The sequence below is a fragment of the Marmota monax genome, unplaced genomic scaffold (genome assembly GCF_021218885.2).
Source record: "Marmota monax isolate L192 unplaced genomic scaffold, Marmota_monax_Labrador192_F-V1.1 WCK01_AAM20220418_F8-fsc00023, whole genome shotgun sequence".
In the NCBI taxonomy this organism is placed as follows: Eukaryota; Metazoa; Chordata; class Mammalia; order Rodentia; family Sciuridae; genus Marmota; species Marmota monax.
The window spans coordinates 9,967,191-9,983,374 of record NW_026692907.1 but is presented as its reverse complement, the minus strand read 5'-3'; the positions used below and the strand labels follow the sequence as shown (position 1 = coordinate 9,983,374).

General features: G+C 35.2%; 1 protein-coding gene across 7 annotated transcripts in view; it reads right to left on the bottom strand.

Annotated features, from left to right (window-relative positions):
• Positions 1 to 16,184, bottom strand: part of Patj (PATJ crumbs cell polarity complex component) — a 360,314-nt gene that overhangs the window by 306,555 nt on the left and 37,575 nt on the right. For all 7 annotated transcript variants that reach the window (XM_046450923.2, XM_046450925.2, XM_058581534.1 and 4 more), the window contains 5 exons: positions 11,683 to 11,904; positions 9,370 to 9,472; positions 6,649 to 6,740; positions 5,219 to 5,360; positions 626 to 772 (listed from right to left, as the gene is read on the bottom strand). In XM_046450923.2, coding sequence (XP_046306879.1) covers positions 626 to 772; positions 5,219 to 5,360; positions 6,649 to 6,740; positions 9,370 to 9,472; positions 11,683 to 11,904 — 706 coding nt within the window. The remainder of the gene's footprint in view (positions 1 to 625; positions 773 to 5,218; positions 5,361 to 6,648; positions 6,741 to 9,369; positions 9,473 to 11,682; positions 11,905 to 16,184) is intronic.

Sequence of the window (16,184 nt, the reverse complement as noted above, 5' to 3'; positions counted from 1 at the left end):
ATTGTCATAGCTGACGTATCAAAGTACAAAGCCAAAGGAAGAAGTGCAGAGCAATTAAAAGGAAAATCAACAAGTAAATATATAGCATCCTGGAACTTTGATGCAATATAAAAATATATACATTATTGACTTGGATTGTGGCTCAATGGTAGAGGACTTGCCTAGCACATGTGAGGCACTGGGTTCGATTCTCAGCACTGCATATAAATAAATAAAATACAGTTCCACTGACAACTAAAAAAATATTAAAATATATATACATTTACACATTATTAATTTTTATGGTGAAAGGGAAACACTGCTACATGTATAGATAGCTATAATCTAGGAATATTCATCAATGCTAATATACAAGCTAAAGTACGCAATAATTAAAAATGCTAAGAACAAGATAAAAAACAGTCATTACATACTAACAAATACGCACTCAAAATTAATGGAATTAACAGATTAAACAAGAACATGCTTGGTCCCCTACTGCCGCAAACATTAAGATTTTGATATTATGAATACCCCATTTTAAATCTTCAAAATGTCTATGATTACTCAGATGAACTATAAAGAGAGGAAGTGGTTAACAAATGAAAAAAGTCAAAGTGCTCTGAAATAAATGCTTTGGGCCTACCCAATTTTTCTAAGGCTTGTATACTGTCCTTTTTTTGATTATCCATTCTTTCTTCAATTTCCTCATCTTCTGCATCCAAATTAGTTTCTGTTTCCACTGCTCCAGTTATAAAGAGAGCTGGTGATTTGGGTGGTTCTACAACAGTTCCTAAAACAAGAACAGAGACTTGAATCGCCAGTAGCTGAGATGCGTATTTAAGTAAACATAGGTCACTCCTATTCTCCCTTTTCAAAACTTCATTAAGGCCATCTCAGGTAACTTATACCTTTAATTTCTTTAACCTAAAATGCCATGTGTAATAATCAAGAGATTCCAAAAGTAAACTTGTTGATAGTATTAAAAGAAAAAGGAATGAAGCAATGTAAAAGAAAAGAAAGGTGAAGTCCATGACAAAGCAAGGGCAGATGATCTTCAATACAGCTTTAGAACAGGAGAAATGTCAAGGCTTGATGCTCTTGCTGTTGTGGTGGGTAGGAAAAAAGATATGCATAATAAGCTAAACCAATTACTCTGGGCTCCACTAGGTTCTAGCATGTAACCACCATATGTATAACAGATTTATTAACTGCAAGGGACTGGGAGGGAATTCCCCTGGGTGCAGACCATTCCTCTCTCTTCACTCAGCTAAGTAAAGTACTAGGAGCAATCCAAAGTCATCAGAAAGTCACTATGTCTCTCAAATATAAGAAAAGTTGAACAAGTTTCATAATAGTTTATTTTGAAAAGAACTGTACATTATTTATAAAGTATTCTTATTAAAATGTTTAGCCTGAATATCATTCTGACCTAACTTCTTCTTCATTTGTTCCATAGAGCTGTCAAAAATTGCCAATGCTGACTATATTTCAAATTGTCATGGTGGGATATTGGGAAAAATATATTTTTTTTCCATAGTGGTTGTACTAATTTACAAATCCCACCAAGAGTAAAAAAGTGGTTTTTTTCTCCCACATCTTCTCTAGCACTTACTATTGTTTGTAATCTTGATGGCTTGCCATTATAACTGGAGTGAGAGGCAATCTCAGAGTAGTTTTGATTTCAATTTGCAATAATCTTGCTGAGGGTAAATCTCATTGGCTATGATATTGCTACTGCACAAAGCTAGCTCTTTTTTTCTTCCAAGTATTTTACTGGTATAATAAAATTATACGTAACAGATTTATTATTACATATTTATAAATAAAACAATATAAAATATAATTTGGTCAATATAGTCCCTAGTATCTCCCCTTTTCCTTCCCCTGGTCTCTCTCCTCTCCTCTACTGGTGGTCTCCCTTCTATTTTCATGAGAATCACCCCCACTCCATTTTTTTTTCATTTTCTCTAACTTCCATGAGAGAAAATACAACCCTTGACTTTCTGAGCTTAGCTTATTTCATTTAACATAACAGTCTCAAGTTCCATTTTCCTTCAAATGATATAAATTTATTCTTCTTTGTGGCTAATAAAATTCCATGTGTTTAGATATCACATTTTCTTCATCCATTCACCCACTGATGGACTAGTTCATGCTTTGGCTATTGTGAATTGCGATATTAGCTTGGGTATGCATGTATCTCTACAATTCTTCAGGATAAATACCAAGGAGTGGTATAGCTAGGTCATGTGTGGTTCCATGCTTAATCTTTTGAGAAGCCACCATGATGATTTTCCATAGTGGTTATAGTAATTTATAAATCCCACCAAGAGTTAAAAAAGAGTGTTTTTTCCCTCCCACATCCTTTCCAGCCCTTATTATTGTTTGTAATCTTGATGGCTTGCCATTCTAACTGGAGTCGTAGTTCCTTAACTATGTAACTCCTAACTCAAAGGAAACATAGGTAGAACAAATTAAATAACACCACAAGGAAAAAAATTCAGAATGTGGCTTTCTAGTGACATGTGGACTAATCCCTTCAACAGGTCTATGCCAGAGAAGAGGGGAGGGAAGGAAATAGTACTGGAGACTGAAATGGAGAAAACTATTATATGCATTTCTAAATATGTCAAAACAAACCCCACTATTATGCATAACTAATGCACTATTTTTTTTTAATTTTAATAAAAGGTTAGGCTATGGGGGTGGAGGTGAATTCTTCTAGATTAATGACCCCCCCCCCAAAAAAAAAAATGACAAATGCAATGAATACAATGCACGACTGGGCCTTGGTTTGTGGCAGTTTTTTGGGAAACTGGAGTTGGGAAGGAGTAGAAAATGAAAGTGTTAAAGACAGTTTTGGGAAATTTGGAACTTCAAGCACATTTTGAGTATTTGATATTAGGAATTACTATTAATTTCCTTTGGTGTGATAAAAATATATAAGAAAATGTCCTTATTTTTATAAGATAGACTAAAGTTTATAAAGTGTCATCATGTCTACAACTCACACTGATATGGTTCAGCGTAAAAAAGGTAACTAGATAAAGAAATACGACAAAACAGTAACCAAGGATCTAAATAGTGTGTTCTTTGAAACTCATTATATTATTCTTTTTCTGTTTGTTTAAAATTTTTTTAACAATAAAAAGTTAAAAAATATAGCCAGTTAAAAGTTCCTATGAGGGGCTGGGGATGTGGCTCAAGCGGTAGCACGCTTGCCTGGCATGCGTCAAGGCGCTGGGTTCGATCCTCAGCACCACATAAAAATAATGATGTGTCCACTGAAAACTGAAAAATATTAAAAATCTCTTTCTCTCTCTCTCTCTCTCCGCTTAAAAAAAAGTTTCTATGATCTTAACATGAAACTTTAAGCACTATATTTTATTTTTTAGATAATGAATCCATTCATATCCACAAATGCACAGCCAACTACTAGAATAAGAAATGCCAGCCGGGTACGGTGGCACACGCCCATAATCCCAGTGGCTCTGGAGGCCGGGAAGGAGTTCAAAGCCTGCCTAGCAATTTAGCAAGGCCCTAAGCAACTCAGGGAGACCCTGTCTCTCAATTAAATACAAAAAAGGGTTGGGGATGTGACTCAGTTGTTGAGTGCCCCTGGGTTCAATTCCTGGTACAAAAAAAAAAAATGCCAACCATTCATTGCAACATTATTCACAGTAACCACCAGGTATAAATCACATAAGTGTACATTAAAAATAAATACATAGGTATGAAAAATTGTGCTCTATATGTGTTATATGAATTGTAATGCATTCTGCTGTCATATATAACAAATTAGAAAAAAAAATTTAAATGACTATTTAAAAAAAGAATACATACATTTAAAAATGTAGTACAAACGGTGGAACATTATTCAGTCTTAAAAATGTAATTGGGCTGGGGCTGTAGCTCAGTGGCAGAGTGCTCGCCTAGCATGTGTGAGGCATTGGATTTGATGCTCAGCACCACAAATAAAATAAAGGCATTCTGTCCATCTACAACTACAAAAAAATTTGGAAAAAAAAAAAAAAAAGAAAGAAATTCTGTCACATGCTGTATATAGCAATGGTGAAACTTGATGACATTACACAAAGTGAAATGGTGAAATGAGCCCATGGTAGAAGAACAAATGCCACAGGATTCTTCTTGCTTATGTGAGGTAGCTAAGCAAAGTTATAGAAATGGAAAACAGAATGGTGGTTGCCAAGGACTGAAGAGGGAGAAACAGGGATTTATTTAATGGGTATGCAGTTTTGATTATGTGACAGAAAAGTTCTGAAGATCTCCTGCACACAATGTGCAATAGAGTTAACAATACTGTCCTGTATACTTAAAAATTTGTTCGGAGGGTGAATTTAATGTTAAGTGTTTGTTACCACAATTTTTCTTAAAAAATGCCAATCAGAGCTGCTAGTATAGCTGGGGAAAAGTGTTATACACCACCAAATTTTACAATACAAAGTAGTATGTATGCCTCTAGGAGTAAACAAATAGGTACAGGAATGCATATTGAAGGTATATGAAGCATAGCAATTTAGAGGAAAACAGTGGTGACCAGGCACAGTAACACATGCTTATAACCCCAGGGACTCAGAGGCTGTCAGGAGGATCAGGAATTCTAGGGCAGCCTGAGTAATTCAGCAAAACCTGGACTCAAAATAAAAAATAAAAAGGGCTGGAGATGTGACTCAGTGGTTAAAGTCCCCTTGGGTTCAATTCCCAGTAATGGGGGTGGGGAGGAAGGGAAAAAAGAGGAAAGGAAAAAGGAAAGGAAGGAAGGAAGGAAGGAAGAGAGGGAGGGAGGAAAAGCAGGAGGAGGAGGAGAAAAAAGGAAAAATAAAAATAATAAAAAAACCTGAAGTTTGTAAAATGTCAAAGTATTAGACAAGTTGAGTGGCTCCCTGTTTAATTTTGATAAAGAGTGTCAAAGCTTTATTTTTCAAATACAAACAGTAAATGAAATTTAGAAGCTCTTTGGATTCCCATCTCTATTTTAAAGAAGCTCAAAGAGCTTAGCGCATATCAAGATTTGTGTCCTAATATTTGGATTGACACATTATAATAAGCACATAAACCACTTCTTCAAGGTACAAACAAGCTGATTCATTTCTCCATCACTGCATTACTCAAAGTGGACAATTTTTCCTACTCGAACTCACAGAAAAATTTCCATAACTTTGCTATTCTTCAAACCTAGACTCCATGAGGAATGAGGGATGCCAACATTATTTACCTCTGTCTGTAGGCCGTTCCAGGAGAGAAGAAGATGATGGCGCTTTCCTGCGAACTAGGGTTAGGTGTACCAACTGCCCTGCATTTCGTAACACTTCAACAACGTCATGATTTGCAAAACCCTGAATATTTACACCATCAACCTAAAACATTAATGGACTAATTAAACAGAGGTTTCAAATTAGCTGCTATTTTTAATCCTGGCAAAGTTGAATAATACAAAGCAATTAATGTTATCCTAATTTATACTAAACCTTAAAAGTACTTTTGAATAAAGAAGTAAAACAGGCTGACAAACTTTTACACACACTAAAAAGCAAATTCAAATTTGTACTCCTAAATCACACATTTTAACTAATAGCCTGAGAGGTAGAGGGTTTTATTCTCTGACATTATTCAAAATTCAAAATTCCATAAAGGATGGTCAGTTGTTACACATAGCTCAAGATGTGTTAATAAAAGTCATTATTATCAAAATCAAAGACATTATCTAATACTTCATCTTTCTACGTTATCACTGTAATATTTCCCAAAGAAACACACTGATGTCCCTCCATTAGGTCTTCTAATATTCTGAAAATGTATATGCAAAAATGGTATTCTTCATCAAAGTCAAGCCCAACTCCACAATTCTGAAGTTCATCAGGACCATGAGGCCTTCTCTTTCAATGTTCTGCACCTTGGCCAAACCTTTACTTATTTATCCTCGTATTTTCTCAAAGCATCTGCTACTGCCGGCCTCCAGACTCTGGAAATCACCAAGACACTTCCAAAGCCCATTAATGTAAAAGCCAAGAGCCAGAAAAGGTGCTTCCTTAGATGGACTGAAGACAAAAATTCAAATCATACCTTCCAGCATTTGTTTCCATGTAAATCACTGTGTGTGTGTGCCAGTGTGTGTATGTGTACAAATACAAAAAATATATATTGGCAATTTATTTCCTATTAAATGGAGAAAGAAATTTTAGTAAAAGGTTATATTCTCAAATATATAAAAATTTTAATTTTGGGTGTACTCAAAATTACTGTTAGTAGCAAAACTAGTTTCACAAAAAGATGAAAAGAGCTGGCTAGTGGCCTATTAATTGTATATAAAATGAGTAATTTTTAAAAACACAGAAATACTTGAAAAGCATTTCCTAGGATAATGCTAAAACATCTTTCAAATATTCTGACTACTCACAAGCATACATCCAAACATTTGTGTGATTCTCCCCTATCAATATGGTTAGTGAATTGTGTTTTTACTGGCTGCGAGAAAAAAAGTTAAATTTAAGGCCATAAGAGGTCAAGTTAATAAGACTTCACTGTACTAGTAAACTTCATTTTTTCAAAACCTTAGGAAACTAGATTAAGTCATTCTCTCAAAGATATAAAGATCAACATTTTTTTCAACTTGATTCGAATCTAAATAAGAGGTCAGTTACTTACAGCAACTATTTTGTCATTCTCTTGGATTTGGCCATTGTAGTATGCAGCACTGCCAGGTATTATACTTTTCACATAAATCCCTGAAGCTTCCCCTGAAGGTACACAGCCATATGGAAAAAGAAGAAAGCTCTAATTAGGCCTTGATTGCAAAATTCACATCAAGAGGTTAATTAGCTGAAGAGGCTGACTGGAGGTTTGATAAATACTATTTTGAACACAAGCAGAGAAATTGATGGATTATTTCAAACTGTCACCATCACAAGTGACCCGAATTCAAAATGATTTGACTGATGACTACTCTTCTGGAAAAATAATCAGTAATGGTTAATGAAATGCGCTTGAGTCTAAGCTGGAATTCAGGAGAGCCCAGGGTAAGTCTTGGTCCATCTCCATTCTCACTGCTGACTTGGCATGAGGCATTGTCATTTTTCACCAACACTGTGACAATGGTCTCCTAACAGGTCTTCCTGCCTATGCTTAGTTGGTTCATTGCTCATGTAAGCTATCCAAACACAGAAGAAAAGTACTCATGCTCTTTACGAAACCAAACCAGAATGAGCTCAGAACATGAAATAATCCTTATACCATAAAATAAAACAAAGGCTAGATAAAAAGAAGCGAAACTAGGAAAAAAAAAAAACATGGCTTGGACTAATTTTGTATTTATTTATTAATTTTCAGATGAACTCAAAACATTGCTTATTGAAGAAAAATACACATCTGTGGATTCCTGCCGCAGTCCGGCTGCAGCAAAATAACCAGGGGGTGACGAACAACTTGTGTACATTGATACAGCAGGAGTGGGAGCCATTTATTGTAGGACAACAGAGGTATTTATACATTCCAAACAGCTTATCTTAATTAAATAAACTCGATACAGCAGTCAACCAATAAGGAATCTCCACACTTAATGGCTCGCTGGCATTACTTCACAAACCACTCCCTCTGGCAAAATGCCAGGCGCCATTCAGACTTGTTTACAGACTCTAACAGATTCCCACTGCCTACTAATATATGAATTTCACAGAATTACATTCAAGGACCTCCTGATAAACTTATTTTTTGATGTCATCTCTACTATATCCCTTTAAAAAAAAATGTCTACACACACCAGATTCTGACATTCCATCAAAAACTAAGTTCTGTCATAATTTTATATTTTCTCTCATTTAATTTTTCCATCCTGTCAACCTCATCCCTTTCGTCAAAATCTTCCTTTTTAACTCCTAGCTCAAATACCTCTTTCTTTTTGAATTCTCCATTTCCCTTCATCAAACTGAATCTTTCATCTGCTATACCATGACAATTTGCTCATATCTCTACTAAAACATACATTTCAGTTATCCTCAAACATTTAAAGTTTTATTTTATTTTTTTATTTGAGACAGAGTCTCACTACCTTGTCTAGGTTGTTCTCAAACTCCTGGTCAAGTGATCTCACTGCTTTCACCTCTGAAGTGGCTGGGACTTCAGGACTACCCTATAGAACTAAACAAGGGTTGCCTAAAAAGTCCAATAAATAGAACACAGTAAAACTTATTTTTTAAGATTACCTGCATGAAAAGCATGATGAATTTTAAATGGTCTAGTTCTTTTGATTCACCTGCCCACCTTCCCCAAAACATACAATTTCAAAAACTTCTTTTGATGGTAAAGTAGTAAAATGATTATTTTCCTTATTCAATAACATAAACATCAAATTTCCTCAATTTCTATCAGTCACTCACTTTTATTTACAATCTAAGCCATAAGTTTAGAAACTAAACTATGATTTCTTAACCAGGCTTATCATATTGACAACTATTCAATACGGTATTCTTGCAACATTATTATAAAACCCAGACTTAGCTCTTTTGGAACTTATTTAAATTCTGAATCTAAAAAGGTGGCAGTTAGAAAAATCTAAAGGTTTGAAAAAAAGGCATTTCATTAGGCTGAAATAGCACAAGGTGGTCTGACATGAATTTCATTCAGGACTTTGAATATATTAGCACACTTAATCTTTCTCACCTGCTGTAAGTATGCAAAATAACAATTTTTTTTAAAAGAAATTACCACTCTAATCTTGCTATTTTTTCAGAAAAACAAAAAAAATTTGAACTAAATTCTCATGTAACCCATCGATATTTTCGAAATATTTACTTTTTTCTTACTTTAATAATTCTCTTGTAATAAAAGAAAAACTCTTAGTTAAAATTACCAAAGTTAACTTTATAGATCAAAGTTAAGAGAACGTCATTATTCAGAGATACTTGAGCCATGTATTTATCCTCACAATGCATAAATGTATTTCCTTTACGTAAAAGGAAAATAATTCTAACGAAATACTTCTTTTGTGTTTCTTTAGCAATTAAACATAAGTAATATTTTTCACAATATGCAATATATGCAGTATTTATCAGACATAATACCTTAAGATATTGTTAAATATTATAATATTTAAAATATATCTATTTTAGAACACAAGGAGGTTCACTTCACCTGCTATATACTGAATTGGACAATTAAATTCTTTGTTAATGACTATCAAACCAGTTATTAAACTACTAAGATAAAAATGTGATTCTCTGATCACTGAAAAGTAACTGCCTGCTATTACAGATTCATGGTTTTATTGTTCAAGGTTTAAATTAAGACGTGCAGGCACTTAATTTTAGTGTCTGGAAACCTTTACTTCCTTCACAATTATTTCCAAATATAAAATAGAAATGATTCATTTACCTGTATGTGATGTTCCAACATAGCCAACAATTCTAATACCAAGACTCTGTCCATCTTTTTTAATGAGTTCAACATTGTAAGTTTCAAAAAGAGAAGAATTGTCCTAAGAGGAAATAAATTATATATGTTTAGTATATGACTGTGTGGACACACTCAATTTGTGCAAGATTTGCCAAGTTTTTTCTGTGACAAGCTGCTTTGTAAGATGGTTCCTGTGACATTCAGTCCCTGGAGTTACCCCCATGTTTATGTTACATTACATGGCAAAAGGGAGATTACCAAGTGGGCCTAATCTAATCACAAAAGCCCTTTAAAAGAAGTGCTTTCTTCCACTGGTAGCAGAAAGAGAAAAAGATTTGAGGTCTGGGGATATGGCTCAAGCGGTAGGGTGCTCACCTGGCATGCGTGGGGCGCTGGGTTAGATCCTCAGCACCACGTAAAAATAAAATAAAATGTTGTGTCCACTGAAAACTAAAAAATAAATATATTAAAAAAAAGATTTGAAACATAAGAACTCAACTCGTGGTTTGAAGATGGAAGGGGTCATATAAGAAGGAACTGGGGGTGGGAAGCTTAAGGAGCTGAAAGATGTTCTGGCTGATAGCTACCTAAGAAAAGGAGACCTCAGTCCCCCAGCTGCACGGAGCTGTATTCTGCCAATAATCTGAATGCACTTAAAAGTGGATTGTTCCAAGGATGTCCAGGAAAGAGCCCAGCCAGGTCAACACCTTGATCTTGGCCTTGTAAGAAAAGAATATAAGCAGACAGCCTAGCCAAGCCCACCCTGAATTCTGACCTACAGAAATGTGAACAAACGAAGGGTAATGTTTTAAGCTGCTAAATGTGTAGTAATCTGTTATACACTAGAAAACTAACATTCACTTAGAAAAACCTCAGTAATATTGAAAATACTGACCCTAAACATTTTTGTGGGGAGGTAGGGGAAGCAGGAATTGAACCCAGGGGCACTTAACCACTAAGCCACATATCCAGGACTTTTTACTTTATTTTTTAAATTCTGAGACAGTGTCTCACCAACTTGATTAAGGCCTCACTAAGTTGCTGAGGCTGGCTTTGAACTTTTGATTCGCCTGCCTCAGCTTCCTGTGCGACTGGGATTACAGGCATGTGTCACCAGCAAATTTGCTTTTAATACTTCTCATTAATAAAAACATTTCTGTAAAGAAGGTATCTAAACATATAACACTTTGCTTTCAATTCAAAATAGGAATATTAGAAAGTCAAGTACTGAGGGCTGGAGATATAATTTAGTGGTAGACTGCCTGCCTAACACATGTGAGGTCCTGGGTTCAAGTCCCACCACCAGAAAAGGAGGGGGAGTAAATAATTGATTGGCTCGAATTCTCATTTATCACACAACTTCACTGGTCCTTCACTAAAGAAAAAGACTAGGTAGCTAGAGTAATGGAGAGAAAAGTCATGGTTATAACCACAATTTGGAGAAATTTTTTTTTTAAATTAAAGCTCTAATATTATAGATTTTAAAAGTTTCATTCCTATGGTTCCAAGTAGAAAAAGACAAACAACTTCCCAGAAGACCCTGAGTGACATCTCACAGTGGCCTTCCACCCTCAGAGTCACTTCTCTTTTCTCTCCTCCTCCTCCTCGCACCTCCTTTTTAAAGTTATTTCTTTGCTTTTGCCTTATTCATTCAGAGTCTGTGAGATAGAGTAAGGAAAACCTTGGAATGAAATAAAAGGATCTATATTCAAATAATTCCAGCTTTTGTAGATTTACTCTCTATAATGCCTTCAATAAGTTCTTTAGTTTTCTCATCTATTAATGGATAAGACCTAACTTGTAGAAGTACTGTGAAGATTTCATCATGAAGCACCTAGACATTGACTAATAACTATCATTATTATTTTATAACTATAAAAACTACTTGTTAACAAATATAATAAACATTATTATTAGTATCTAATTCCCTGTGGCCAGTGTGTTTCTATTAGTGATACTTCTCATACATACAATGATCAGTATTTATAGCTTCCCTTCCATCATCTAGATGTCTACCCACCAATCTAATAAAATCGAAATTTGGAAAATTTAAAATTTTCCAATTTACAAATCAGTAGCTGAGGCTCAAGGAAACTAAACGACTTAATCCTAAAAACAGCAAAAAAGAAAATCAGGTATATATGGTTGTCTCCAAATTGGGGTCTCCTCTGCTTCACTCTGAACAATGAGATGCTGCTACTCGTGCCCATGTGGCACTGTGAGTAGAAAGGATTTCTTATCTTTCATTGTCTCATACCTCATGCCTGATTTAAGAAGTATTAGAGCACTCACAGAGGAAGGGCTAGTGTTGGCAACAGCAGCAGGCAGGGCAACCGGCAAAGCCACAGGAGTAGGAGGCGTTTCTGAAATTTCGCCAAATGGGTCTCTAGCCACAAGCATCCTGACTGAATTCCCACAGTTCCTCAGCACTTGGGCAACTTGCTCACTTGTCATTCCCTGCACATTCGTGCCACCAATCTTCAAGATGTGGTCCCCTGTCTGAAGTCTTCCATCCTTTAATATAAGAAAAACAAAATTATTCAGAGAAATCAATCTAATTCACTAATTGATAACAATTCACCAGACTTTCAATTCTGACAAAAAGAAGATCTAAAATGTTGAGCAAAACACAGTATTTTTAATGAATGGCTGACTTGGCAAAACTAGAGCCAGGGTGTTAATGACAATGTATTCAAGGAAGAGATCAGAAAGCCTTGACCTCAAGGGAGGAGGGTCAGAACAGAAGCCTCTAACACAAAGCTAAGGAACAGGAAAGAACAACTAGCTCAGCCCACATCTGCAACAGGAAGTTGCCAGTGTGAGCAGAAGAGAATGAGGAAAGAGGAGAGTAGATGAAGAGATGAACTACTTAACAGCAGGTATTTCTCTCATGATGGGCATATTCTCAGTGTGACTGGGACCGGTAGTCATCGGAGTGTTTTAAATGGAGGAATGACATTATCTGATTGACTTTTTACAAGATCCACCAAGATTCTGTGCTTAAAATAGATTATAGGAGAAACAATCAAAGCAAAGATACCAGTTGGGAAGCTTTAGCAAAACTCTAGGAAGAGGTCACATCTTGGACTTGGTTAGTAGTTGAAGTGTTGAAATGGCAGATTCTAGATTTATTTTTAATGAACTGTCAACCAGATCTGCTGATAGTTTCTACATGGGGTATGAAAAGAGAAAAAGGAATCAGAACCCCAAGATGTAAGCCTGAGTAACTAGAAAAGATAGAATTGCTGTGAAATGAGATAAAACTACAGAGGAACAGATGAATGGGAACGAGTCTGGAGTTCCAAGCCAGAGTTACGCAGCCTGAATGCCCATCAGACATCCAGGTGGAATTATAAATTATACAGCTGGATTTACAGGGCTGCAGTTCAGGGGAGAAATCCAAACTGCACATTTGAATTTGGGAGTCAAAGCACATAGGAGACATTTAGAGTCCTGATCACAGACTTTTCCAGGTTTTTTCTGTTTTTGTTTTGTTTTTTGTTTGTTTGTTTGTTGGTTGGTAGTGGGGATTGAACCCAGGGGCATTTAACCACTGAGTTACATCCCTCAGACTCTTTATATTTTTGAGACAGGGCCTTGCTAAGTTGCTTAGGGCCTTACTAAATTGTTGAGGCTAGCCTCAAACTTGCAATCCACCTGCTTCAGGCTCCTGAATCACTAGGATTAGAGGTGTGAGCCACCAGGCTCAACAACGTGCTCTCTTTCTTAAGCTGGATGATAAGTACATTGGTGGTTATTATTGTGATTATGACATTAATATGCACAGACATTGTATTTATTCTTTTATGTGTATGTATGTCATAGAAAAATTTGATACAGCTTATGAAAATGTATGTCAGTTCAAAATATTTATAATTTGTTTGTGGAGTTTGTGAAATAGCCGATTCATCTGCAGTTTTACCAATTTGTTTCATCTGAAATTTTGATTTCTCTTGAATTACCATTTTTACAGTATATGAAAGGTAACAAAATGTCAACATAGTTGTTTTCAAAAAAAATTATGCAGGTTAAAAATCACTTTCTCATATTATCTCCTTCAGAGAACAATCAGAAATTGAGATTCAAAAAGGGTGACTGACTTGACCAAGCTCATGAAGCAGCTAAGTGGAAGAACCAAAATTCAATCCAATAGACCACTGATGTTTCTCCTCATTTACTTATATTTGCCCTGTATTTTGATATCTCCAGAGTAACGTTATTGTAGCAAGGTGATCTCTCACACATGAAGGCTATTATTAGACAGAATATTTACTGTTTCTCAAGAAATTGTAACTGCCAAAAAGTTCAAATGGAATGAAGATGAAAAAGTTATTTTGCAACTGGGAGAGCAAGACAGCTTAGAATAGAGCATGACTGTTGGGTTAATTTGATTTTTAAGCTTCATAATCCTGCTTCCAGGTGGCACCTTCTATAAGCTACAGATGAAATTCTGAAGGAAGAAGTTTTTAAAAGCCTTAAACTGAAGTCCATTCACCATCCTTCCTTTTCTCCAATTTTGCAGGATCCTGAATGAAGGAGGTCTTCAGATCAAAATAATGAGTACAAAACTCTGGGCTTTAGTATAAATACTGCAGAAGGTGCTAGAAGTAACTGCAAGTGACGATAAGCAAGTTTGCACATATACAGTTGAATTCAGACACATTTGGAAAGATCTGAGAAAGGAAACAGATGCAAGGAGAAATTATTAGAGAAAAAGGAATTAAGAATTGCCTTATTCCATTTTCCCTAATAAAAAATCATACTTTAATAATGATAATTTGATATTCTGTTCTCACTCATTCAAGAAAGTTGAAGTAAAATAAACAACTGCTCAAGAGAGTCAGTGTCCTGTGAATCAAACTACTCTTGAACAGAATTATGAGCTGACTAAAAGAGTAAAGAATAGCTAATAAATGTTTTCATACTTGACTTGGTAAAAGAGGGGCATTTCACAAAAAAAGTATATATTTAGTCACTTCATAGGCACTCTTTTTTCCTATTTTACCTCATCTCTTACTTTAAAATGATGTAGATCATTTGCATCTGTCACTAAAAGTCAAACATTTTCTTCTTACAGAAAAACAGGTGTTCTGGAGGAATTCATAAGTGCAAAAATAGTCATTAGATTGATAGGAAAGACACCAAAATGACAGCTACCTTGTCTAAGTCCAGCAGCCCCAAGCACTGCACTTTATTGATATATTCTGATCAACATTCTCCTTCCATAACCTGTAGACTGAGTGAGGGAACCAAGATGCATAATAAATTATATCTTGTTCTTTAACAGAAATCATGAATTAATTAAAGCTAATAAACAGCTATGCCAACATTCAAGCATAGGATGCTAATCAAATATTCAATTATAAGTTTATTTTAATCCAAAGATTCTTCTAAAAGGAAAAATGATGCATATTGCCAAAGATAATGTGAAAGGCAAAAAATTAAAACGTTTGATGCAACAGGATATCACACAATCATAGTAAAAATACTAATAATATCACTTATAACCTAAAAAGAAAAAATTCTTCAGTCCAAGTTAACGTCTTTTTGCTAAAAAAAAAAAAAAAAAAAAAATTCTATGTTAAGTTCTCTGATACATTGCTGTAGATAATTTCAATTAAAAATTATTTAAAACAGGCACAGCAGCTCATGCCTGTAATTCCAGCAGCTCAAGAGGCTGAGGCAGGAGAATCTCAAGTTCAAAGCCAACCTCAGCAACTTTGCGAGGCTGTAAGCAACTCAGGGAGACCTCAAAATTTAAAAAAGAAAATGAGCTAGAGATGTGGCTTACTGTTTCACACCTCTGGGTTCCATCCCTGGTATCAAAAAAATTCAAGTTAAAAATAAAAATTATTTGAAAGACTATAGAAATTCAGAGCTGAGCTACAAAAACAGTCAAGAGATCAAATTTATTACTCCAAAAACTTAAAAAGGGACCAAATATTTCCATAACTCAGAAAATGAAATCATTATTATCTTTGCTTACAGGCCGGTTCTATTATGGGTCAAAAGGCAACATGTCATTAACAGAAAACAGTGACTTTATAAAATACACACTCTTTCTATCAACAGATTAAAGTACTAAACCCAAGTCTTCATATCCTATCCTACTCAAATCCCCAGAGCACGCATCAACTGGTTTTTAAAGATAAGGAAAATATCTGTCTACAGAATCACTCAAAACAAAACTGCTTGGGGAAAACCACCAGTTTAGTGGCTAAACCTTGCTTACTCTTGACTAAAGTCCTCCATAGTCCACACCCCTGTCCAACCCTTCCTTGGTTCCATTCCTTCTTAATAGTAAAGGTTACTGGATAATTGCTATGATTCATACTACAAATGTCTCATGCCAAGATGTCAATGATTTATGACAACTTTTAAATAGGCTATGTTATCACAGTCACCTTCTGAACACAATGGGATGACCAATGGATCTTACTTCCCCAGAATTCCTCCAGACCATGTGAAAGAGGTTTCTACAAAACAAAGAAGTTTTACACCACCTGTTATCAATTTCAAAACAAAATTGAAAACTAGTTTCTGAAAAATTTTTATACTTTTGTCATAATGGGATAGAGTGCTCTAAGACATGTCTCTCAAGCACTATGGATACTCAAATACTCTCCAGTATCTGAAAGTATCTGAGGATTAGTAATAGAAAGGCCTTTCAGTTCCCCTTGCACAATATCATGTATTTTCCTACCCAAAATTGGCCCTAATTATATTAACTGACCAGTCATTATAACTAACTAGATCTCAACAAATGCTTTCAAAAAGCTTCGTATACATCAACT